Below are 25,820 nucleotides of genomic sequence, written 5' to 3' on the forward strand. Positions count from 1 at the left end.
TGCTGCTCTTTCTGAACTAGATAGATTATTCTTCATATTGGGGTATTTTAACGCTTTTATATCTCTCAATACTACTTCCTGAAATAAATCGATACTATTACCAGGGGATATAGGTGGGATAAAAGTAGATTTTAAACCTCCAGTAAATTTAGTGCTATTGTCTAGATTGCTCTCTATAGCTGAAACGTTTGCCACATTAATTTTATCATCCGTTATACTCAACAGATGCAAAGCGTCCTCAGCTACCTTCCCAATTTCTGAACCCATCAGAGAAAAACCAAGGGGACCTATATTGCATTGCCTTTCATCAGCTTGTTTTTGAGTCGATTTATTATCTGCGTTAAAAAAATGTTTTTTTAAATGCAATTTTCTGCAAGCTTTGTATAAGTCCACTTCAAATTCCACCATATTAAATGGTTCTGGAATGCAGAAATTTAGTCCTTTTTCCAGGACCGCCAACATATCATCATCCAGTGTCTCATTAGTCAGGTTGTAAACTTTTTTCTTTTTATTAGGCTCCGAACTGATTGTCAGTCCCTCCAGGAAACAGCTTTCCTTTTCCCTATCAGGGGCACATTTATTTCTCCTCCGGCCTCTCCTTGTCCGCCTTCTAAAGGGTTAATGGGAAAGTTCATATTAGATCTATCTTCACTTAATCTCCTTTTTCCCGGGGGTGGTTCCTCCTGACCGCTGGAATCAGAATCTGTTGTCCATGCGGCTCTTTTATTTGATGCAGTTTTAGGTTTTTTCCTTGATTTTCCTTTCTTATAGGTAGAGAAACTGTCATTATTTTTATTCCATCTGAAAACAGTTCCAGAATCATAGTCTGCTTTGTCTCTCAAAAACTTCTCTTTTTTGCGTTCTTTTACTATTGTTTGATACGGTATTAATTTTTTGTCTAGGTTCTGTAGAAATTTGTTCCACTGATCCTGTGATAAACGCATCTCTAGCTCTTTTCTTAATCTTATCAGTTCAGTTGTTATTTTAGCATGCTCTTGCTCGTTTTTCTGTAATACGAGATCTAGGAATTTAAATGAACATTCTGCCAGAACATTATCCCATAGTTGTTTGAAATCGGCATCATCCTGATAGAATGATATTGCCTTCATAACTCTTAGTCCTCTGGGCACCCGTTGACAATCCTTGTATGCACGTAGTGACTGAGCCGACCAAAATAAAGAGATTTCCTTCTCTGCCAGATTGGATATTTTATGTTCCAGAGATTTTATGCTTAAAATGTCCGTGTCAATTTTATTATTGCACTCCAAAAAAAACGTGCTTGCGTTCTCCCTCCCCGCAAGGATTCCACCTCCACTGCTGGTCGGTGTGACCACCTCCATTATTTCTAATTCAGCCATCACAGTAAAAGGATTTTTATGTTCTTAGTATTCTAGATTCTGGTGCTCCTGAGACGTGCTCACTGATAAATATAGAGACACAACTTATTCATGCGAAAAAGGAGAAAAGTTCAGGGCACTGCCCCAACACCAAAAAACTTTCAGAACATCCTATACTGGGCCGAAAAAGGTGCACATGCTCTGCGGTGCCATTGATGTGAATAAACATGTGAACATCAGAGCAATAAAAAAGGAAAAAACATCAGGCACTCACCAGTTGCTGCTTGTGCAAGTTTTGTTGTTTTATTCGTGCAGGTTACAAGTGCATGGAGTGGAGGGGAGGGAGTGGACGCTACACACGTCCAAAGACGACGGCGGCCGTTTCGCACCTGTCTGGTGCTTCAGCTGGTCTGAACTGAGCTGACATCACATCCATTATATCCACATAATACAGGTGGTTGATGTCAGCAGTGATTAAAACAAGTTTAAAATCAAACTGCAGTATTACTACTGAATGGAGTGCAAAATAAGCATGTACAAACATATAAAGACATACAATAATTTTACATATAGCTGGAATCTAGAAAAATTATCCCAAGAATACGCTCAACTCATTTTTATCATTTAGTCCTAATGGACCCAAAGCATTAAACTTCATAATATATTCTGCCTCCTTTCTGAGCAGAAGTTTGTGCGTATCCCCACCTCTGGCTGGAGTTTTAACTAGATCAATGCCTATAAATGACAATACATTGGGGTCAGAATTATGGACTTCTTTTATATGATTGATTAATCTTGTAGCGCCTATTCCGCTAGAGATGGAATTTCTATGCTCTCTAAATCTTATAAACAAATTTCGAATAGTTTTGCCAATATAAAAAAAAATCGGTTCCTTTCAGGCAGTTTTTAAGGCTGAAAAGGATCACCAATAATACAGATGCTTTGCAAGTTCAGACAAAAGATCTAAAACAACGCTTTTTGGAAAGGGGTTATCCCCTGAATGTCAATTGTTTTTGCCATTTGGGTTTTGCACTGCAAAGCTGAGTTTTTGACAAAAGTTCTGCCACAAAAAGGCTGCAGTTTGAACTGCATAGTGCGGATAAGAAACCCAAATTCCCATAGACTTTGCTTGAAAAGCAGAACACAACCATTTTGGCATTAAACGCTGCAGTTGAAAAAGCAGCAAAAAAGCAGGTAAAAAGCAACGTGCGGACATAGCCTAAATCCGACTTTTCTGCGTCACACTTTGGGCAGTTCATTAATTTTTCCGGACGTCTTGCATTTACAAAGTTGAAACCATAGAGCGCCCTATGCATAAGTCTAAATTGTGTGTCTCTCAAATTCTCATTCACCACCTTCTTTCTCATCACCATCCAACCTTTTAAGATCTTATCCTCCCTTTCCTGATCCCCCCAACTGCTTTGCCTACCCTTTCAAGATTTTTCCTGGTATAATCGGTACTAAAACCTCTCAAGTTCCCATATAAATTTGAGATATTTATGTCGTTAATATCACTCAGTATGACCGCGTCCATCTGATTTCTCACATACTCCTTCCTTACGTTCAGCAATTTCCTCATTATTCCTTCTTTCATCTGCTCATACTGTATGGTCTGAAAAGAGCGTAGACCATACCTTTCTCTCAGTTCTTCACATCTCATCCATCTCAGTTCAGTATCATGCATCATGTTTTTTATGGAACAAATTCCTTTCTCCCTCCACTCTTTAAATAGTTCATTTTCCCTCCCCTGTGGAAAGTCTGGGAAGGCTCAAATATCAAGATACTTCGAGACATTCCAAGCCAGTCCAAACTTTTTCCTTACAGCTTTCCACGCCATCACCGTATCTCTACAAATCAGTGACTGCCTGATGTGTGGCGGTAAATTTGGTATGGAAGTGTGTAAAATTGACCTCAAAGCCCATGGCTTGCAAAATTCGGCCTCTAAGGTCCATTCAGAATATCTACCAGATCTTCTAATCCAGTCGATCACATGCCTCATGAGACATGCAAAGTTATATCCTCTAATGTTTGGAAGTCTTATCCCCCCGCGCTCCACTGCCAGCATTAATTTTTTGGCGCTCATCCTTGGTCTGTGTCCTCTCCACAGAAATTTAGAGAATGCCTTAGTCAATCTGTTCACATCTGTGTGTTTTTGAGAAGTAGTGGGATTGTGTGCGAAGGATAGAGGAGTTTGGAGAAACTCATCATTTTTATTAGATGATTTCTTCCCAGAAGATTTAACAGTAGGTCAGCCCATCTTTTCAGTTCTCGTTCAATTTTCTCAATCAGAGGAGAGTAGTTCAACGAATACACCAACTTTGGATCCCTCCCCACCTGTACTCCCAAGTATCTTATTGTATGTTTAGCTATACGGATGTCACATAAAACTCTATTTTCTTCTGCTTCCCTTTTTCCCTCCAAGAAGAGAATCTCACATTTGTTCTTAAGTCTAAAACCTGCCAATCTTCCAAACTGCTCAATTTGTTGCAAAACTCCACTCAATTGTATTTTAGGTTTGCTCATAAACAGAATTATGTCATCGGCAAATAAAGCTGAGTATACTGATTTCCCTGCTATTTTAATTCCATCAAACCACTTTCCTTCATTCAAACGTCTAGCCAGTGGTTCAATTGCTAAGTTAAATAATAGAGGTGACAACGGGCACACTTGTCTGGTTCCCTTCATCAATGAAAATGTCTTTGAAAGAAATCCCAGGGTATTTACTCTTGCCTTGGGGTTCGTGTAGATGACCTGTACGAAATTCCTAAAAGCCCCTTGCAGTCCCATTTGATCTAGTACCAATTCCAGCCATGACCACCTCATTGTCAAAAGCTTTCTCTGCATCTAAGGTGATCAAGGCTGGAGTCTCCCCCTAGTATCTGCCTTTTATGGAACAATCAAAAACCAAGAGGATTGCGAGTAATTGTGCAAAATGCAGAAATTTTATTAAAGATCACACACAACATAACACAATATCACTGAATAAAATCTACTAAGAAATATAGGGGGAGTACAGGATGTATGATAGGCCAATAAATAACAGGTGGCAAGAAATTCCCATTCACCTCTCATCAATTCACAAAACACTAGTGGGTTGGACATAAGACAAGACCCAGGATAAGGGTTGAATTAAGGGGTAGAGAGGGGAGGGAAAGACTAAAACATTCTCATGAAAGCCCAGCAAAGAATTTTTCTTTGTCGCTCCTAATTGGGAGACCCAGACAATTGGGGTGTATAGCTACTGCCTCCGGAGGCCACACAAAGTATTACACTTAAAAGTGTAAGGCCCCTCCCCTTCTGGCTATACACCCCTCCGTGGGATCACGGGCTCCTCAGTTTTATGCTTTGTGCGAAGGAGGTCAGACATGCACGCATAGCTCCACTGTTTAGTCAGCAGCAGCTGCTGACTATGTCGGATGGAAGAAAAGAGGGCCCATACGGGGGCCCCCAGCATGCTCCCTTCTCACCCCACTTGCGGTCGGCGGTGTTTGTTAAGGTTGAGGTACCCATTGCGGGTACGGAGGCTGGAGCCCACATGCTGATTCCTTCCCCATCCCCATTAGGGCTCTGGGTGAAGTGGGACTTGACCGGTCTCCGGGCACTGAGACCGTGCTCCATCCACAGCCCCTGGAGGATCTGCTGGATACGGAGCGGAGTTTCCTCAGGGACAGGACCCTGCTTCATTAAGGTACTCCGTGTCCCCGTGCTTACCGCACGCACACTGCAGCATTGCTGGGTGTGTTAGTGCGCCGGGGTAAACAGCGCTGCTGCGCTTGTGCCGTTACTCACTACAGCTCTGCTGAGTGAGGAGACTTAGTACGATCGGCCGATCCGGCCGCTGGGGTCAGTGTTTACTGCGTCGCGGCTGGGATTTGTGGTGCGCCAGGGACTTCCGCGCTGACCGTGCATATATGACGGCCGCGCTAGATTACTACAGTCCCCGGCTTTTGCGGCCTAGTTCGTATCGTTCCCGCCCCCAGACCTGCCAGTCAGGAGGAGGGCGGGACGCTGTACAGACCAGCAGCGCTAAGAGCTGGAGTCTGTTTTACATACTCCAGCCCTCACACTAGGCACAGTGGGACGCAGTTTCCCGCACTTTTGTTTGTGGCACGCCCACGGTCCGCCCCTCTTCACAGGACGCCGGCAGCCATTCCTGCCTGCACGCTGAGCTGCAGAGGGGAGGCTGGGAGACCCAGACAAGGGATTCTACGACCTCACACCCGCTTTTCAGCGGGCGGTAAGCAGCCCTCAAGGGCTCTCCCCCACTTGTGCCATAGTGTACTTTGTATTTTGTGCTGGCAATACTTTACACTGTACGGTCGCTGGTGATTTTCTGCTATATACCCTCCTTAGATTTCTCAAGGAGACAACAGCATGTCGTCCGCAAAAAGCAAAAGTGCCAAGGCACGGACTTTATATGCTGCCTGTACCGCATGTGGGGCTGCTCTACCGGCAGGTTCCACTGACCCCCATTGTGTGCAGTGCTCGGCCCCTGTGGCAATTGCTCAGCCGGGGCCTCTGCTAGAGGTGACCCAGGGAGAACCACCTGTGAATGCTGTCCAGGTGACAGGGACGGAGTTTGCAGCTTTTGCTGACAGATTGTCTATGACTATGTCTAAAATTCTTGAAACATTGCAGTCTAGACCAGTAACTCAGACCATGGGCACTGTTGGTTCATTGCCCCCTGGTCCCCCTCAGCTGGAACACTTCCTAGCTCCGGGGGTGTCACATGCACCCCAGGGTGACGGCTCTGACTCGGACGACAGTCCCAGACAACCTAAGCGGGCTCGCTATGAGCGACCCTCAACTTCATCACACTGGTCAGGGTCCCAGCGGGACGACTCTCTGTGTGATGAGGCGGATGTAACTGATCAGGATTCTGATACTGGGGCCGCTCTCAATCTAGATACCCCGGATGGTGACGCCATAGTGAATGATCTTATAGCGTCCATCAATAAGATGTTAGATATTTCTCCACAAGCTCCTCCTGCGGAGGAGGCAGCTTCACAGCAGGAGAAATTCCATTTCAGGTATCCCAAGCGTAAATTAAGCACTTTTCTGGACCACTCTGACTTTAGAGACGCAATCCAGAAACACCACGCTTATCCAGATAAGCGTTTCTCCAAACGGCTTAAAGATACGCGCTATCCTTTTCCCCCTGACGTGGTCAAGGGCTGGACACAGTGTCCCAAGGTGGACCCTCCAATCTCCAGGCTTGCAGCCAGATCTCTAGTTGCAGTGGAAGATGGGGCGGCACTTAAAGATGCCACTGACAGACAGATGGAGCTCTGGTTAAAATCCATCTATGAAGCTATTGGAGCGTCGTTGGCGCCAGCATTCGCAGCCGTATGGGCACTCCAAGCTATTTCAGCTGGCCTTACACAGGTCGACACGGTCACACGTACATCTGCTCCGCAGGTGGCACCATTGACCTCTCAAATGTCTGCATTCGCGTCTTACGCGATTAATGCTGTCCTAGACTCTACGAGCCGTACGGCGGTGGCGTCAGCCAACTCCGTGGTTTTACGCAGAGCCCTGTGGTTGAGAGAATGGAAGGCAGATTCTTCTTCCAAGAAGTGCTTAACCAGTTTGCCTTTTCTCGTGACCGATTGTTTGGTGAGCGTTTGGATGAAATCATTAAACACTCCAAGGGTAAGGATTCAGCCTTACCGCAACCCAGACAAAACAAACCCCAACAGAGGAGGGGACAGTCTGGTTTTCGGTCCTTTCGAGGCTCAGGCAGGTCCCAATTCTACTCGTCCAAAAGGACTCAAAAGGATCAGAGGAGCTCAGATTCTTGGCGGACTCAATCACGCCCAAAAAAGCCAGCCGGAAGAACCGTTACCAAGACGGCTTCCTCATGACTTTCAGTCTCCTCTCTCCGCATCCTCGGTCGGTGGCAGGCTCTCCCGCTTTGGCGACATTTGGCTGTCACAGGTCAAAGACCGTTGGGTGAGAGACATTCTGTCTCACGGGTACAGGATAGAGTTCAGCTCTCGTCCTCCAACTCGTTTCTTCAGAACTTCTCCACCGCCCGACCGAGCCGATGCTCTGCTGCAAGCGGTGTCCGCTCTAAAGGCGGAAGGAGTGGTGACTTCCGTTCCTCTTCAGGAACAAGGCCACGGTTTTTACTCCAATTTGTTTGTGGTGCCAAAGAAAGACGGGTCGTTCCGTCCCGTCCTGGATCTAAAGCTGCTCAACAAACACGTAAAAACCAGGAGGTTCCGGATGGAATCTCTCCGCTCCGTTATCGCCTCAATGTCTCAAGGAGATTTCCTAGCATCAATAGACATCAAGGATGCTTATCTCCACGTGCCGATTGCACCAGAGCATCAGCGTTTTCTACGCTTCGTTATAGGAAGCGAACACCTGCAGTTCGTAGCTCTACCTTTCGGGCTGGCGACAGCCCCTCGGGTCTTCACCAAGGTCATGGCAGCAGTAGTAGCAGTCCTGCACTCGCAAGGTCACTCTGTGATCCCGTATTTAGACGATCTACTTATCAAGGCACCCTCTCAAGAGGCATGCCAACACAGCCTGAACGTGGCACTGAAGACTCTCCAGAGTTTCGGGTGGATCATCAACTTTTCAAAGTCAAATCTAACCCCGACCCAATCACTAATATATCTTGGCATGGAGTTTCATACTCTCTCAGCGATAGTGAAACTTCCACTGGACAAACAGTGCTCGCTACAGACAGGGGTGCAATCTCTCCTGCAGGGCCAGTCGCACCCCTTGAGGCGCCTCATGCACTTCCTAGGGAAGATGGTAGCAGCAATGGAAGCAGTTCCTTTTGCGCAGTTTCATCTGCGTCCATTACAATGGGACATTCTCCGCCAATGGGACGGGAAGTCGACGTCCCTCGACAGGGAGGTCTCCCTCTCTCAGGCAGCCAAGGAATCTCTCCGGTGGTGGCTTCTTCCCACCTCATTGTCAAAAGGAAAGTCGTTCCTACCCCCATCCTGGGCGGTGGTCACGACAGATGCGAGTCTATCAGGGTGGGGAGCAGTGTTTCTCCACCACAGGGCTCAAGGTACGTGGACTCGGAAAGAGTCCACCCTTCAGATCAATGTTCTGGAAATCAGAGCAGTCTATCTTGCCCTACAAGCCTTCCAACAGTGGCTGGAAGGCAAGCAGATCCGAATTCAGTCGGACAACTCCACAGCGGTGGCATACATCAACCACCAAGGGGGAACACGCAGTCGGCAAGCCTTCCAGGAAGTCCGGCGGATTCTGACGTGGGTGGAAGACACGGCATCCACCATATCCGCAGTCCACATCCCAGGCGTAGAAAACTGGGAAGCAGACTTTCTCAGTCGCCAGGGCATGGACGCAGGGGAATGGTCCCTTCACCCGGACGTGTTTCAGGAGATCTGTCGCCGCTGGGGGATGCCGGACGTCGACCTGATGGCGTCACGGCACAACAACAAAGTCCCGGTTTTCATGGCACGGTCTCACGATCACCGAGCTCTGGCGGCAGACGCCTTAGTTCAAGATTGGTCGCAGTTCCGGCTACCGTATGTGTTCCCACCTCTGGCATTGTTGCCCAGAGTGCTCCGCAAAATCAGGTCCGACTGCCGCCGCGCCATTCTCGTCGCTCCAGACTGGCCAAGGAGGTCGTGGTACCCGGATCTGTGGCACCTCACGGTAGGCCATCCGTGGGCACTACCAGACCGTCCAGACTTGCTGTCTCAAGGGCCGTTTTTCCATCTGAATTCTGCGGCCCTGAACCTGACTGTGTGGCCATTGAGTCCTGGATCCTAGCGGCCTCAGGTTTATCTCATGAAGTGGTTGCCACCATGAGACAGGCTAGGAAGCCATCCTCCGCCAAGATCTACCACAGGACGTGGAGGATATTCCTATCTTGGTGCTCTGCTCAGGGAGTTTCTCCCTGGCCTTTTGCATTGCCTACTTTTCTTTCCTTCCTGCAGTCTGGGTTGGAAAAAGGTTTGTCGCTTGGCTCCCTTAAAGGTCAAGTCTCCGCGCTATCCGTATTTTTTCAGAAACGCCTGGCGCGACTTCCTCAGGTACGCACGTTCCTGCAAGGGGTTTGTCATATCGTCCCCCCTTACAAGCGGCCGTTGGAGCCCTGGGACCTGAACAAGGTTCTAATTGCTCTCCAGAAGCCGCCTTTCGAGCCTATGAAGGAGGTTTCCCTTTCTCGTCTTTCACAGAAAGTGGCCTTTCTAGTGGCGGTCACGTCTCTTCGGAGAGTGTCCGAGCTGGCGGCGTTATCATGCAGATCTCCATTCCTGGTGTTTCACCAGGACAAGGTAGTTCTGCGTCCAATGCCAGAATTTCTTCCCAAGGTGGTATCTTCCTTTCATCTCAAATCAAGATATCACTTTACCGTCTTTGTGTCCGCATCCAGTTCACCAATTTGAAAAGGGTTTGCATTTATTGGATCTGGTGAGAGCACTCAGGATCTACATTTCCCGCACGGCGTCTCTGCGCCGCTCGGATGCACTCTTTGTCCTTGTCGCTGGTCAGCGTAAAGGGTCGCAAGCTTCCAAATCCACCCTTGCGCGGTGGATCAAGGAACCAATTCTTCACACCTACCGTTCGGCTGGGCTTCCGATTCCATCAGGGCTGAAGGCCCATTCTACCAGAGCCGTGGGTGCGTCCTGGGCATTACGGCACCAGGCTACGGCTCAGCAGGTGTGCCAGGCGGCTACCTGGTCGAGTCTGCACACTTTTACCAAGCATTATCAGGTGCATACCTACGCTTCGGCGGATGCCGGCCGAGGTAGACAAGTCCTTCAGGCGGCGGTGGCTCACCTGTAGGAAAGGGCTGTTTGACGGCCCTATCACGAGGTATTCTTTTACCCACCCAGGGACTGCTTTTGGACGTCCCAATTGTCTGGGTCTCCCAATTAGGAGCGACAAAGAAGAAGGGAATTTTGTTTACTTACCGTAAATTCCTTTTCTTCTAGCTCCAATTGGGAGACCCAGCACCCGCCCTGTTTTCTTAGGAAGTTTGTTTTTTTCGGGTGCACATGTTGTTCATGTTGAACAGTTCAGTTCTCCGAGGCTGTTTCTCGGGTTGAATTTGTATTTAAAACAGTTATTGGCTTTCCTCCTTCTTGCTTTTGCACTAAAACTGAGGAGCCCGTGATCCCACGGGGGGGTGTATAGCCAGAAGGGGAGGGGCCTTACACTTTTAAGTGTAATACTTTGTGTGGCCTCCGGAGGCAGTAGCTATACACCCCAATTGTCTGGGTCTCCCAATTGGAGCTAGAAGAAAAGGAATTTACGGTAAGTAAACAAAATTCCCTTCTTTTTAAAGTGCATGTGCACAAGGCTGGACAAGGTCCCCAGTATAGCCATGATTCAATCATAGATGTAAAAAAAAAAAAATCGTAATTACCTAAAGTGAAGGTGCAGTAAAAGGGGAACCCAGGTCCAGTCAAAGCATCAGTACAGGGGCGTGGCCTGCTTGCTAATGGCACCGGTCACCTAGCTGCTGAGCTCCAGCCACCTCGACTCCTAACCGGCTCACTGCGGCTCACCAGTGGCACCAATCTCTCTGCACACAGGGGGAAAGTGCTGCGGAGGTATCCAGGAACGTGGCATGCCAAGGGGAAAGTCCCAGAAGAAGCCGTCCCCGGCGAAAGCCACAGACGTCTTCTCCAGCACGGGGCGTGGGAAAATGGCGGCGGCGTCCTCCTCCACAGCTTCCTCACGCTCATCCAGGAGGGGATCCACAGCAGGCCCAGACTTGGACACAGATGCTGCAGATATACCGCTTACCAAAGGTACAATGCAGAAACTGCTCAGTGCCCTCCGCTCATCACTGCAGCAGGATTGGAAAGATATGGTGGCTGAGCTGAGGGGAGATATCACTGCCATAGGCAGTCGCACAGCACACATTGAAACTAAAATGGAGGAGCTGACAAAGTCACACAATAGCCTCATTGATGCCAATGCAGCACTGGAGGAACAAGTGCAAAAGCTCCATACCAAGGTCTTGGATTTTAGAGGACAGGTCCCGCCGTAACAACATAAGAATCAGAGGAATTCCAGAGGCCATACCAGACAAGGGGCTGCAGAGTTTTCTAGGCTCCTTGCTGCAGGAGCTGCTCCCAGACCTGTCCACAACTGATTTCTTGGTGGACAGAATACACAGAGTCCCTAAGCCTAAATCCCTCAGTGCTGATGTCCCCCGGGACACTTTAGCTCGCCTGCACTTTTACAAGACCAAAGAAGCCCTGCTGCAAGCCATGAGAAAGAGGCCTCCTCTGTCTGAGCAATTCCGGCACCTGTCCATTTTTCCGGATCTGTCTGCAGGAACCCTGGCAAAAAGGAGGGAATTTGCCCCTATACCAAAATTCTCAGGGATGAAGCTATATCCTATAGATGGCGTTTCCCTGTAAAGATCCTGCTTTTCCGAGCAGGAACCACCCACGTCTGCCATTCCCCACAGCAATTGGCAAGGCTCCTATCCTCATGGGACATGGCAAATCTCCCGGCCAGATCTCCAAGAGCCACAGGATCATCCCAAAGGGATAAAGTGAATGAAGATTGATCCGTCGCGTGAGTTAAGTGATATGTTTGAGTCGCGGCTGAGACTTAGTTGCTACTTTTAAGGTCCGCTGGTTCTGTTCAACCAGGACCCTGAACCCCCATGGTGGTAAATTTCCACCATACCGCAGGCCCCCTTTTTGGCCTTTTTTCTATGTGGACTGATGCTCCTTACATCAGTAATGTTAGTGATGTCAATATTGTTAGTGTTATCTCTTTCCTGCCTAACCTTCCTTTCTCCCCCCGCAGCTCTAGGCAAGAGACTTTTTTTCATGTACAATGGTACTGAACTGTGTGTCTATAAATGTTAGGGGCCTGAACTCGCCAGCCAAGAGATCCATGTTTTGGCGGGAAGTGGTTAAATCCAAATGTGACGTGATATGTGGTCAAGAGTCTCATCTCCTCCAAGGGGACTCGCACAGGTTAAATAATGCTAAATTTCCTTTCATACTGTTGGCTTGTGATAAAAAAAAAAAAGGCTGGAGTATTTATTTGTGTAAAAAATACTGTTGCGTTCACACTACATTCACAACATTTAGACCCTGAAGGTAGATACGCCATTATTAATTGCTCCATAAATGGATCTAAGTATACTATTGCAACTGTTTACGCCCCCAACTCTGGTCAGATCAGCTTTCTGCGGAGGTTTCTTTCCAAGCTTTCATCCGTTACAGAGGGTAAGCAAATAATCTGCGGGGATTTTAACATGTTAATGTCCAGCACTCTGGATTGCTCCAATACTGCTGTAAAGAGGAAGGAGATGAGCACAATAATTTCAGAAAGGCATCTCCATGATATATGGAGATACCAACATGCAAATGAGAGGGGCTACACATTCTTCTCACCTCGGTTCACCTCATACAGCAGATTGGACTACTTTCTGGTTGACAGCTCACTTATTATGGATTGCTCAGATTCAAAAATTGGACTTATAGCTTGGTCGGACCATGCCCCCATATACCGGACAGTCCAGGAGCAAAACCGCGCGCCTGTTTTTACCCGGTGGCGCATGAATGACTCCCTCCTAACCTGTAGACAAATCTCTGATGAGTTGCAGGCCGACCTCGCAGAGTTTTTTAAATTTAATGACAACAAGGAGGTGACAGAGGAAACGCTATGGTCTGCACACAAGGCCTTTATTAGGGGGTCATTCATCAAAATTGCCACTAGGGAGTAGAAGAGGCGTCAGGCAACTTCCAAAGCTCTACTGTCCCACATAGCTCTTTTAGAAGCCCACAATAAATCTGCCCCAAACTTGTCGACATCTGACGAACTCAGGAAACTAAGAACACAGCTCCGCCAATTGTTGATGGTAGACTATGAGAAAAACTTAAGATCCCTCAAACAGCGGTACTATATGATGGGTGACAGGGCGGGTGACTTACTAGCCAGGAGGGTTAAAAAACGAGAATTGCAAAATAAAATTGAATACCTCGTGACGGGTTCTAATGCCACAATACGCAACCCAACGGAAATAGCCAATGCATTCGCTGATTTTGACCAGTCTCTCTACAACCTTAAAAATGACCCCACTGCCCCAAAGCCTACCCAAACGGCAATTAATTCCTTCTTAAACAATATTAATCTTCCTCGGTTATCTACAGTACAGCTAGAGCAACTAAATTCCCCTTTCTCTCTGGAAGAGGTTCGCCAGGCGGTGATCACAGCCAAAAGAAATTCAGCTCCAGGCCCAGACGGCCTCACTAACTCCTACTATAGGCAATTCACTGAAACCTTGTCTCCATTTCTCCTGAGACTTTTCTCCTCTTGGCGAACCACAGCAGATATTTCACCAAATAATCTAGAGGCCATTATAACTACCCTGTCAAAACCAGGAAAACCCCCTATTTCACCAGGAAACTTCAGGCCAATATCCCTCCTAAACTGCGACTTAAAATTGTACGCCAAAATAATCTCCGCTAGAATACATAAAGTTCTTCCATCACTGATTTCCCCGGATCAAGTGGGGTTTGTGGCGGGGAGGCAGGCGAAAGATGGGACGAGACGTATGCTGGACCTGATTGCGGTGGCTGAGGGGAGAAAAATCCCCAGTGTATTCCTGTCCCTGGAGGCAGAGAAGGCGTTTGACAGGGTGCACTGGGGATATCTGAAATCTGTACTGGCCAAGTTTGGATTTGAAGGCCCCATACTTACCGCCATAATGGCGCTATACTCTAACCCGAACGCCAAAGTTCTGGCATCCGGATTTATATCTCGGAGTTTTGAATTAACCAATGGGACACGCCAGGGGTGTCCGCTCTCCCCTATCATCTATGCCCTTGCTATAGAGCCTCTGGCGCAGACTATCCGTGAATGCCCTCGGATCTCGGGGATTCGAGTGGGGAGTACAAACCATGTGATCAGTCTATATGCGGATGATGTGATTTTATCCTGCACTAATGTAGAGGTGTCCCTAAAACACGTAATGGAGATCCTGTCCTCCTTCGCTCAAGTCTCGTAATACAAGCTTAATATTACCAAGTCCTTAATTTTTCCGCTCTTCCTGCCCGCCTCAACTAAAGCCACTCTTTCTCATCTTTACCCTTTCAAATGGGAAGACGAGGGTATCCCCTACCTGGGTATTATACTGGCCCCGGTACACTCCGTGATCCGGAAAAATCTGCTGACCCTGCACACCTCACTGGATAGAGAACTTACTCGCCTTTCTCTTCTCCCGCTCTCTTGGGTGGCGAGAATGCAGACCTTTAAAATCATCTGCCTCCCAAAAATTATCTACTTACTTCGGTGCCTGCCCCTAACAATTCCGCAACGGTATCTCACCAAAATTCATTCACTAATGAGTAAATTTATATGGGCTGGGAAAAAACCTAGAATAGCCCTGAGATATATGCATGCCCCGTTAAGTGGTGGAGGAATGGGTATTCCTAATATTCTAACATATCACAGAGCCGCTGTCCTGGAACCGGCTCGAGATTGGTGGAGGAACGATTCAGACTTAAGATGGTTACAGATTGAGTACACCTGGGCACAGGTCAACTCCCCTAAACAATTCATAGACTCCCTGCTCCTAACCCCCTCGCCCCCCGGCGATCTTCTACCCACCACAGCAGCTCTAAAGAAAGCTTGGTCCTTGTGGAGCAAGCCAGTGTCACATGCTTTAGGTCCCAGCATTCCCCTCAGATCGCTAGAAGCCTTCATTCCGAACTTGAATCTTGCCGCCTGGACACGTGGAGGTCCAATCACCCTAGCAGATCTCTATAGAGAAGGCGTCCTACTCCCATACTCAGAAATGTGTGATAACTTTAACCTCCCCCGACACAGTCTATTCCAGTTTTTTCAAATACGTCACTTTCTTCAGTCCGCTCCTCATCTCCCGGTTCCCACGACAGCCGACCACGCCTCAATTAAAAAATTCTTTCAAAATAGCAAAATCAAAGGCCATTCATATATCTATAATATGCTAAACTCCCCACAACCGGACAAACAATTGCCGTATATGCTCAAATGGGAAAAAGATCTAGCTTCTCCGCTTCCGTCGCAAGAATGGTTCGCGGCCTCAAAATGGATGCACAAATTCTCTTCTTGTCTCAATCATATAGAGCAATTAAAAAAGGTTCATCTGAGGTGGTACAACTCCCCTACTAAACTAGCTTCTTTTTCCCCACATATGTCACCATTGTGCTGGAGGGGCTGCAACCACAGGGGCACATTGTGTCATATGTGGTGGTTTTGCCCTAAGTTATCTAACTTCTGGCAGGAGGTGTTCAATCTAATCCAAGAGGTTACTAGTCTCCGCCTTTTCCCAAACCCAACCTTAGCGGTGCTACACATTGGATTAAATGGGATCCCGGCTCTTTTTTAAAAAAAATCATTTCTCACATTCTCATAGCCGGCAGGTACTGTGTGGCATACAAGTGGAGGTCGGTGAGCCCCCCTACAAAAAGAGAACTAATTGAGAGGATCAACCTACACTGGCTATACGAAACCAACTTGGCCCCTAACCTAGAGAAGAGAACGGTGAGACTTAAACAATGGCACCCATGGGCCACTTCCCTTTATGCAACAGCCCTCCCCCAGATACAGACACCTACACCATAAATAAATTGTTTATGCCTAAGAATGCCATGTAGAGCTGCTTCCCCCCCCTCTCTCCTCACCCCCCTCCCTGCTCAAGTTGTTGTTGTAAGGGGTATTTAATGTCCCAGATTGATATTCTGATAATGGCTCGAGGCTATTCCACCTCTTGCTACTCACTGCTCCTGTTCTTGTTGTTGTTGTATGAGAAGTTTGTATTTTTCTGAAAACTCAATAAAAACCTTTATGATAAAAAAAAAAACATCAGTACAAACTGCCCATAGAAGAATGCAGGATCACCACCAACGCGCGTTTCGCGGAGGTACTGTTGCTTTCTCAAGGAGGAAGACAGCATCTGCCTTTTATGGAACAAGCTGAGCTCCTGAGACAGCTTGACACTTTCTTTGGCGATGCATGATGAAAATGTAGGTGGTTAAGGGGCTAAATTGTCTACCCACGTTTTGCCAGAAGACAGACTACATATTGCATCTCCATGAAGGTGACCATCTCTCTGATTCCATGCTATAATTTCTTGGTCAATTGCTGATACTTTATCATAATAGAATAGAAACTGAAGAACGTTTGGAAAATGGGCATCCACCTTGCATGTCTTCTATTCACCTGATATTGATTATAAGATTTCTCTATAACTATATCTGATTGGACTAGCTTTCTATACATTAATCCCAATCAAAACAACTCGTGTTGGATAACCACAACATGATATATTGAGCCAAAGAGAAAGAGTGGTACAACTCCAAATAATAAAAAAAAAATTATTTCACATATAAAACACACAACATTAACAAAATTCACAGCAGTAGATCCTCAAAAAAGGGTGAGCTGGTATCGTAGAACAAAAAGTGATTATAAACAGTTCATGCAGAAACAGGTCAGCAACATTTGACAATAATATTGTAAGCAGATAGTTTTGAATTTTGGTTTGCTCCTTGGCATTAAACGTCTATTGGGGCTTTAAACAGTCAAGCAGCCTACCAACTAGAAAGGTAATCCCTGTAAATCATATACACGTCAAAGAGCTGAACCCGTACTGACCAGTAAAGTGGATACCGCACAACTGCCTGTCCCAACGCACGTTTCACCTTCTTCCTCAGGGGACGTATGAGGAAGAAGGTGAAACGCGCGTTGGGACAGGCAGGTGTGCGGTATCCACTTTACTGGTCAGTACGGGTTCAGCTCTTTGACGTGTATATGATTTACAGGGATTACCTTTCTAGTTGGTAGGCTGCTTGACTGTTTAAAGCCCCAATAGACGTTAGTTTTGAACTTTAATGCCAAGGAGCAAACCAATCTGCTTACAATATTATTGTCAAATGTTGCTGACCTGTTTCTGCATGAACTGTTTATAATCACTTTTTGTTCTATGATACCAGCTCACCCTTTTTTTGAGGATCTACTGCTGTGAATTTTGTTATTGTTAATGTTGTGTGTTTTATATGTGAAATAATTTATTTTTTTTATTATTTGGAGTTGTACCACTCTTTCTCTTTGGCTCAATATAGCTTTCTATACAGATATAACATAATATAACAGATTGTTTTCCCTCACTAATTTGATAGACATCATATATCTTTACTGTGTGAGCTTTTTATCTTAACTAATTGTACAAGACTGCTGTATCTTTTTGCTAAAAATAGTTTGTTTTGATACTAAAAGTATACCTCTGCTTATATCACAGATGTGAATTATGTAAAGGAGGCAGACGGTGCTTTCTTTGATGAAGACAGCAGTGATGCATTGTCTCCTGAGCAGCCAGCTAGCCAGGACTCACAATTGTCCATACTATCTCATGCAGACTCCAGACCTAGTGATGCTGTGCCACTTCCATCTCCAACGCAGGTGAGAACAGCTAACTATTGCACTCTATTAGCATGGCAGAGCGCCTGAGGGGCCAGGTATTAGGGTTTTTTTCTTTTTTTGTTACCCTCTTAAACAAGGGTAATGGTTGTTAGATGGGTGCTCCTTAGGTTTCATCATTCATCTGGTGGCACATGCAGATGTAGCAACGTTAAGTGGTCGTTATTTTACAAAAAACCTAAACCTTTCGCATAAGTTAACGGTAGAAGCAAATATAGGAGACTTTGGAATATAGCTTATCAAAGAAATATACTTCTTTTTACACTTAGAAACCACTTCTTAGAACTTATAAACCACTTATAAACCGCTTTTTATACTTATAAACCAATTCTAGCTAAACCCTTCACTTACTCTGAAAATTTGCTAAATTGTGACAAAGCAATATAGACTGCTAGCACAGCTAAGGTGTCAGATTACAACTACCGTCATTTTCGGACTATAAGACTCAGTTTCCCCCCCCCAAATATTGGGGTAAAGTGGAAGGGTGCGTCTTATAGTCTGAATGTAGGGCATGGCTGCGGGGAATGAGGGTGCTGCCGTGGCGCAGGTCATCGGGGGCACGAGCAGGCTGCAGCAGCGCCTGCCGTGACCACGTAGGCCCGCTCATTTCATATGCACGCCCATCCTCTCTCAGCGCTGAAGCCGGCGCTGACAGGTGGGCGGGATGATGGGCGGGGGATGCGCCCATATTAAACAGCCGGCCCGCGTGATCAACCCTGGCAATTACAGCCTGGAGTGATCATGTGCGGCTGTATCACTGCCCCCCGTGCATCATCATCAGCGCGGGGTGCAGTGAATCAGTATACTCACCGACCATGATCCCTGCCAGCGGCGGCTGTGTGTGGAGACTAGCGGTGCGCACAGCGATGAAGTCATCGCTGTGCGCACGTGTCCACACACAGCCGCGGCCGGCACAGACAGGAGGACAAGCGATGCTGCAGGGATCGTGGCCGTCTCCACACAGGTCAGCGGCGCCGATGCTGACACAGATGGGAGGACGAGCGATGCTGCATGGAGCGAGGAAAGGTGAGATAAAGCTTTATTTTTTTTGTGTGCCACAGGATGTGGCCATATGCCAGGATGGGGGTATATGAGCAGGATGTGGTATATAGCAAGATGCGACCATATGCCAGGATGGGGTTATATAGTAGGATGGGGTATATAGCAGGATGTGGCCGTATGCCAGGATGGGGTATATAGCAGGATAGGATCACATACCAGGATGGCAGAATATAGCAGGACGGGGGCTATACGAGGAGGAGGGATATATACTGTATATACATGGCAGGAGTATCATTACCAGGATGGGGTACTTTAGTAGAGAATTTGGGGACATTACCCCCATAACAGAGTCAGCAGCAGATCCTCGCCCCATAATAGTGTGTCATGACCACATTTTTTGCTCAAAATTTTATTTTCCTATTTTCTTCCTCTAAAACCTGGGTGCGTCTTATGGTCCGGTGCGTCTTATTGTCCGAACGGTAGCTTTGATGAGGATTAGAGTGATAAAACAATTAGAAGCTGAGACAAGCTGACAGTGATGATGATAGAGAATGATGAAAGGGAACCTGTCAGATGTAATATGCATCCAGGACCATGAGCAGTTCTGGGTGCATATTTGTAATCCCTGCCTAACTGTCCCTGTATACACTAGCATAGATAAAGATATCTTTAGAAAAAGTATTTCTAAAGATCTTTTACCGTATGCTAATGAGCGAGGGCAGTAGTCGCCTGGGCATTAATCGCCCCTCATTAGCATGTTAGTACGTCCCTGTGGGCATGCTATAACATGCTAATGAATACGCAGCTTCACAGGATGAGTTCACTCTCTGCCGCCATCGCTGGATTTCGTCTGTGTGCATGACCCCGGAGTTTCAGTCATGTGCACTTTTTCAGTTTGAAGCCAGGACACGTATACCCGGCTTCATAGTACGCATGACCCAAACTCCGGGGTCATGCGCACTATGCCGAAATCTAGCGTATGGTGGCGGAGAGGTGAGGGAAATCATCGTGTGACGCTGCGTATTTGTTAGCATGATAGCACGCCCGCAGGGTCTTACTAAAATGCTAATGAGGGGCGACTGGCCGGGGAACTAACGCCCAGGGGGCTAGTGACCTCGTTCATTAGCATATGGTAAAAGATCTTTAAAAATACTTTTTCTTAAGATCTCTTTATTTATGCTAGTGTATACATGGACGGTTAGGCAGGGATTAGCAATATGCACCCAGAACTGCTCGTGGTTCTGGGTGCATATTGGACCTGACAGGTTCCTTTTAAGTTAATCCCATAGCTGGATTCACAGCTATAGTGCCTAGTAATATTGTGCAATAGTGCTCATACTGCTGCTGTCTCTGGAATTGTCCTAAAAATAGTTTTGAGAAAATATTTAGTGTGATCTGTTTTCATCATTTAATCCTCTTGCTTTTTCTGGGATTTTCAGCTCAGTGGGCAGTACGGTCAGTGACTGACATCTATTTATGTATGCAGACTTACACACAGAAAGCTTTCAGTCACTGATAGGACTGCCCATTGGAGCAAAAACACCGGTTATACGGAATCTTTTTTCATAAAAACGGATTTTTGTGTACTCACCGTAAAATCATTTTCTCTTAGCCATCATTGGGGGACACAGGATCATGGGTGTTATGCTGCCTATCCATAGGAGGAAACTAAGTAGATGCAAAAGCATAGCTCCTCCTCTGCAGTATACACCCCCTGGCCGGGCCAGGCAAGCTCAGTTTTAGTACACAAGCAGTAGGAGAAAAAAACAGTAAAAACTTACCTCAACAGAGGAACATGAGAAAAAAAAGAGTCATAATCAAATAAGGTACTGAGAGAACCAAGGCCCAACAGGGTGGGTGCTGTGTCCCCCAATGATGGCTAAGAGAAAACGATTTTACGGTGAGTACACAAAAATCCGTTTTTCTCTGACGCCTCATTGGGGGACACAGGACCATGGGACGTCCTGAAGCAGTCCATGGGTGGGAAACATAAAAGAAGACAACACAACCCAAGGACTAGGAACCAGTCCCAGACAGCCTGGAGCGCCTACTGAGTGGGGTGCTCTACTGCCGTTTGCAGAATTTTCCTACCCAGATTTGCCTCAGTTGAAACCTGGGTATGGACTCTGTAATGCTTTGAAAACGTATGTAGGCTAGACCAGGTCGCAGCCTTACACACCTGTTCCACTGAAGCCTGATGCCGAATGGCCCACGAAGCTTCAACTGCTCGCGTGGAATGAGCCCGCAGCCCACTAGGAATGGGCTTGAGTTGCAAGCGGTAGACTTCCTGGATCGCAGAGCGAATTCAGCGAGCCAACATCGCCTTTGAAGCTGCCTGTCGCTTCTTAGGCCCCTCAGGAATGACGAACAAAGAGTCCGTTTTCCTAAAGGGGGCTGTCCTGGATATGTAATATCTGAGAGCTCTGACGAGGTCTAAGGCCCACCCTATGAACCGGGTGTGGACAAAAGGAAGGCAGGACAATGTCCTCGTTCAAATGAAACTGGGTAAGAACCTTTGGAAGGAAAACCGGAAGGGGGCGCAGAACCACCTTGTCTTGGTGAAAGATCAGAAAAGGCTCGCGGCAAGAGAGTGCTGCCAGCTCCGAAACCCGTCTGATGGACGTAATTGCCACTAAGAATGTTACCTTCCAGGACAGAAGAGCAAGGGAGGATTCCTTGAGGGGTTCAAAGGGAGACCTCTGGAGACCGTCCAGAACGAGGTTGAGGTCCCATGGTTCCAGCGGCCGTTTGTACGGGGGAACTAGATGGGAAACGCCCTGGAGGAAGGTCTTGACTTGCGGTTTTTGAGCCAGGCAGCATTGGTAGAAGAATGAGAGCGCTGAGACCTGCCCTTTAAGGGAACTGAGAGCCAACCCCGCTTGCAAGCCAGACTGTAGAAAGTCGAGAATTCTGGGGATGGCCAGAGGCATAGGCTGGACATTAGTTTCCCTGCACCATGAAAGGAAGATTTTCCACGTACGGTGGTAAATGCGGGATGAAGCAGCCTTTCGGGCGCTGATCATGGTGGCAATAACCGCGGCGGAGAATCCCGCTCTTGTTAATACTCAGGTCTCAATGGCCATGCCGTCAGCTTCAGGGCTCTGGAGTTCTGATGGGAAATGGGCCCTTGGGTCAGCAAGTCTGGGATGTCTGGAAGGCGCCACGGTGCGTCTGTGAGCATTTGTACTAATTCGGCGTACCAGGCGCGCCTGGGCCAGTCCGGTGCGATCAGTATCACCGGGACTCCCTCTGCCTTGATCTTCCTGATTACCCGCGGCAGCAGGGGTAGAGGTGGAAATATGTAAGGCAGGCGGAAGTGGTGTCAGGAGCAGACTAGAGCATCCGCACCGATGGACTGCGGGTCGCGTGACCTGGCTATGAACGCGGGTACCTTTGCATTCAACCTTAAGGCCATTAGGTCCACGTCTGGTGTGCCCCAGCGAATGCAGATGTGTAGAAACACATCTGGGTGGAGAGACCATTCTCTGGCAGCCAGGCCTTGGCGACTTAGAAAGTCTGCTGCCCAGTTCTCTACCCCCGGTATGTGTACCGCTGATATCACTGATCCCGTCGATTCGGCCCAGCTGAGGATCTTGTGGGCCTCGAGATAAGCCGCTTTGCTGCGGGTGCCCCCCTGCCGACGACGACCCGCTAGCAGAGGGCAGAACGCTCTGAGCGCGAGGAAGATCGTGCGGAGTTCCAGGATGTTGATGGGAAGGAAAGACTCCCGGGGCATCCAACGTCCTTGATCAGTGTGGTGCCGGTACACTGCTCCCCAGCCTAGGAGGCTGTCGTCCGTGGTCAGGACCAGCCAGTTCCCTGGGAGAAAAGATCTCCCCTTCGATAGGGATGAGGACCGAGGCCACCAGCGGAGTGCGTACCTGACTGAAGGCGTCAGGTGAAGATGTCTGTCCAGGGAGAAGGGGCTCTTGTCTCAGGCCGCTAGAAGGGCTAGCTACAGAGGGCGGAGGTGCAGTTGAGCAAAGGGTACTGCTTCCATAGCCGCCACCATCCTGCCGAGCACTTTCATGCTGAATCGAATGGAGCGAGACGGAGGACGTAGAAGGCAGCGTACTGCTCATTGAAGAGCGAACGCCTTGTCCTGAGGGAGAAGGATCAAGCCCCGACGGGTGTCCAGGGACATGCCCAGGAAGGTGATGGATCGTGATGGGATCGGGGATGATTTGTTCAGATTCACTAGCTACCCTAAGCGGGATAGGGTGTCCACAGTGATCTGTACGCTGGTTGAGCAGTCGCGGAAGGAGGGGGCCTTGATGAGGAGGTCATCCAAGTAAGAGAGAACGACTACTCCCCTGGCGTGAAGGACGCTCATGACGGCCGCCATGAGTTTGGTGAAGACCCTTTGTGCGGTGCCAAGGCCGAAGGGTAGAGCTACGAATTGAAAGTGGGAGTCCTGAATTGCGAAGCGGAGGAAGTTTTGGTGATCTGGAGCGATGGGTATGTGCAGGTACGCGTCCTTGATGTCTATGGAGGCGAGGAATTCCCCTTCGACCATGGATGCAATAATGGACCTTGGGGACTCCATTCTGAATCTCCATACGTGCACATGTTTGTTTAGGTGTTTGAGGTCCAGGATGAGTCGAACTGACCCATCCTTTTTGGGGACCACAAAGAGGTTGGAATAAAAACCCCCGAACTTCTCGTCGTCTGGGACAGGTGTTATCACTCCTGCTGTTTGGAGCGAGTGGATTGCTGAGAAAAAAAGCTTTGCGTCGTTTTAGAGTCTTTGGGGTTTTGAGAGAGAGAACCGACTCGGGGGTCGGGTCCGAAATTCTGTGTGGTAACCGGAAGACACAAGGTCTCGCACCCATTTGTCATCTGAGGCGGCAACCCCCAGATGTGTTGAAGGAGCCGCAGTCGACCTCCTACAAGTGTGTCTTCCGGGGAGCCGAAGGAGTCATGAGGGGGGAAAACGTCGTGGCCGAGTCTCCCTAGTCCTGGACTGTTTCGGTCTAGGCTGCCATGACGAAGTGGGTTTCGGGGAGAGCTGAGAAGGTCGGTCCCTGCGTAGTCCGCGGCTAGTGGCGGGGACAGCACGGGATGTCGACCAACCAAATGAGTTCCGAAAGGAGCGGAACGAGGACTGTGGACGTCTGGTGAAGGACGTCCTGGACTTCAGCTGGGGGAGGGAGGTACTCTTTCCTCCCGTGGCGTCAGAAATGAGCTTGTCCAGACGTTCGCCAAACAATCGGTCTGGAAAAAAGGGAAGGCCCGTGAGAGACTTCTTGGAGGCAGAATTCGCTCGCCATTGTCGGAGCCAGAGAGCTCTACGGATGGCTATGGTATTTGAGGCGGCAAACGCTGCGCAGGTAGCAGCGTCCTTGGAGGCCTGGATGAGGTACTCCGCCGCAGCGGCAATTTGAGCTGTTACCTCTGTGAAGGTATGAGTAAACTGGGATTCCTCAAGCGAAGTGTTAAGGGAGTCTGCCCAGACCGAGATCGCCTTTGCGACCCACACAGAGGCAAAGGAGGGCGAGAGGGAGGAACCCGCAGCCTCAAAGGCAGAGCGGGCGAGGTGCTCCACCTGTCCGTCGGGTCCTTGATGGAAGAACCATCGGGTAAAGACAGGAGCGTCTTTGTGGTAAGGCGGAATACCGGGGGGTCGACCGAGGGCGGATCGGCCCAGCCCTTAGGGGCAGGTGAGGCAAAAGGGTACCGGGACTCCATGAGTTTTTGGTTACCGAAGCGCCTGTCAGGCTTCTCCCTTTGCTTTGTGAGGATATCCTGAAACTCTGGGTGATCAGCGAAAACCTTTTGGGGTTTCCTTGCCCTTTTAAAGGAGACCGCATGGTCAGTGGTAGTGGATGGGGGATCCTCCACATGCAGAGTTTGGTTGATTGCTGCTATAAGGGAGTCTATTGCAGTTTGATCATCTGGGGAGGATGAAACCAAGGAATCCTCCTGGTACAAAGAGCATTCTCCCTCCTCCAGCTCTTCAGAAGCCGTGGAGCGTGTGGGAGAGCCTGCCCTGTGTGCTCCCGAGGGAGAGCCCGCTGGAGACACCCGGCCGTGTGCTCTTTTCCTGATCCCTGCAACCGGTGAAGCATGTGCCCGGATTACCTCAGAAGGATCCTCCATAGGGGTTTCCTCAGGCTGCGTTCCGTCCAGGGACCCAGAAGGGTGTGGAGGACTACATTGCATAGCCAGAACCAGGTTCTGTGACAGTTTTTCCATGGATTGGGACAGAAACTGTGCCCATTCCGGTGGGCTGGGGGCCCTAGGCTCTGGGCCGGTGGTGGCAGGGGGGTCTTGGGGGGCTATAGAGGCACAGGACTCACAGAGAGAAGAGGTGTGTTTACGTTGTAGCTCAGCGTGGCAGACAGTCCAGGCTGAATAACAGACAATGTGGGCCTTAGTACTCTTAGTGCCCTTAGATTTCTGCATGTTCCTAATAGGAGTATGCCAGGAGGGGGAGCAATGCTCAGCAGAGCTACAATTGAAGCAAGCACCTCACCAGAATCAGCCGATGGCCCTCTCCTCAGGAAGGATTAAGCTCTATGAAGATCTTCGCACGCTTTCCTGGGGGGGGGGCTTATTGCGGCCGCAGGGGGCAGGGCTTAGCACTAAAAGAGCGGGAAGATGAGTCAGTGTGCCCCCCTGCTGTGGGTAGTAAAATAAAAAACGGCGGGAAGGGAGCTTCTGAGTTTTCCTCCCTCTTCCTACAGTCAGCACACAGCCTGTCACTGGTGGTTATCAGCTGGCTTTTCTGCTAGAGCAAATAAACAGAGCAGATAATAAACAGCATGAGTCCCTGAGCCCTGGGCCCTCCTCCCTGCCACCAGGAAATTATCTGCAAGACTTTCTTGCAAACAGCAGAACTTCCCCCTCCTCCAGCCAGCAAGCTAGAGAAAGTTAACACTATGTGTGCAGGATATTTGCTCCTTGCACATAATAAATACTGTAAATGTGTGCCCCCCCCCCTTCCTGGGAGCCTTCCCTACAGCGTCTTTTCTCCCTTTGTCTGGGAAACCAGTCAGGGGGATCTCACCTTAAAACACTGCTTCCCAGGTAGTGAAAATAGCAGAGTCA

At 48.4% G+C, this 25,820-nt stretch overlaps 1 protein-coding gene across 2 annotated transcripts in view; it reads left to right on the forward strand.

Annotated features, from left to right (window-relative positions):
• The window catches only part of MRTFA (myocardin related transcription factor A), a 286,868-nt gene that overhangs the window by 174,359 nt on the left and 86,689 nt on the right, over positions 1 to 25,820 (forward strand). For both annotated transcript variants that reach the window (XM_075321914.1, XM_075321915.1), the window contains one exon: positions 17,590 to 17,750. In XM_075321914.1, coding sequence (XP_075178029.1) covers positions 17,590 to 17,750 — 161 coding nt within the window. The remainder of the gene's footprint in view (positions 1 to 17,589; positions 17,751 to 25,820) is intronic.

The sequence above is a fragment of the Anomaloglossus baeobatrachus genome, chromosome 8 (genome assembly GCF_048569485.1).
Source record: "Anomaloglossus baeobatrachus isolate aAnoBae1 chromosome 8, aAnoBae1.hap1, whole genome shotgun sequence".
Classification (NCBI taxonomy): domain Eukaryota; kingdom Metazoa; phylum Chordata; class Amphibia; order Anura; family Aromobatidae; genus Anomaloglossus; species Anomaloglossus baeobatrachus.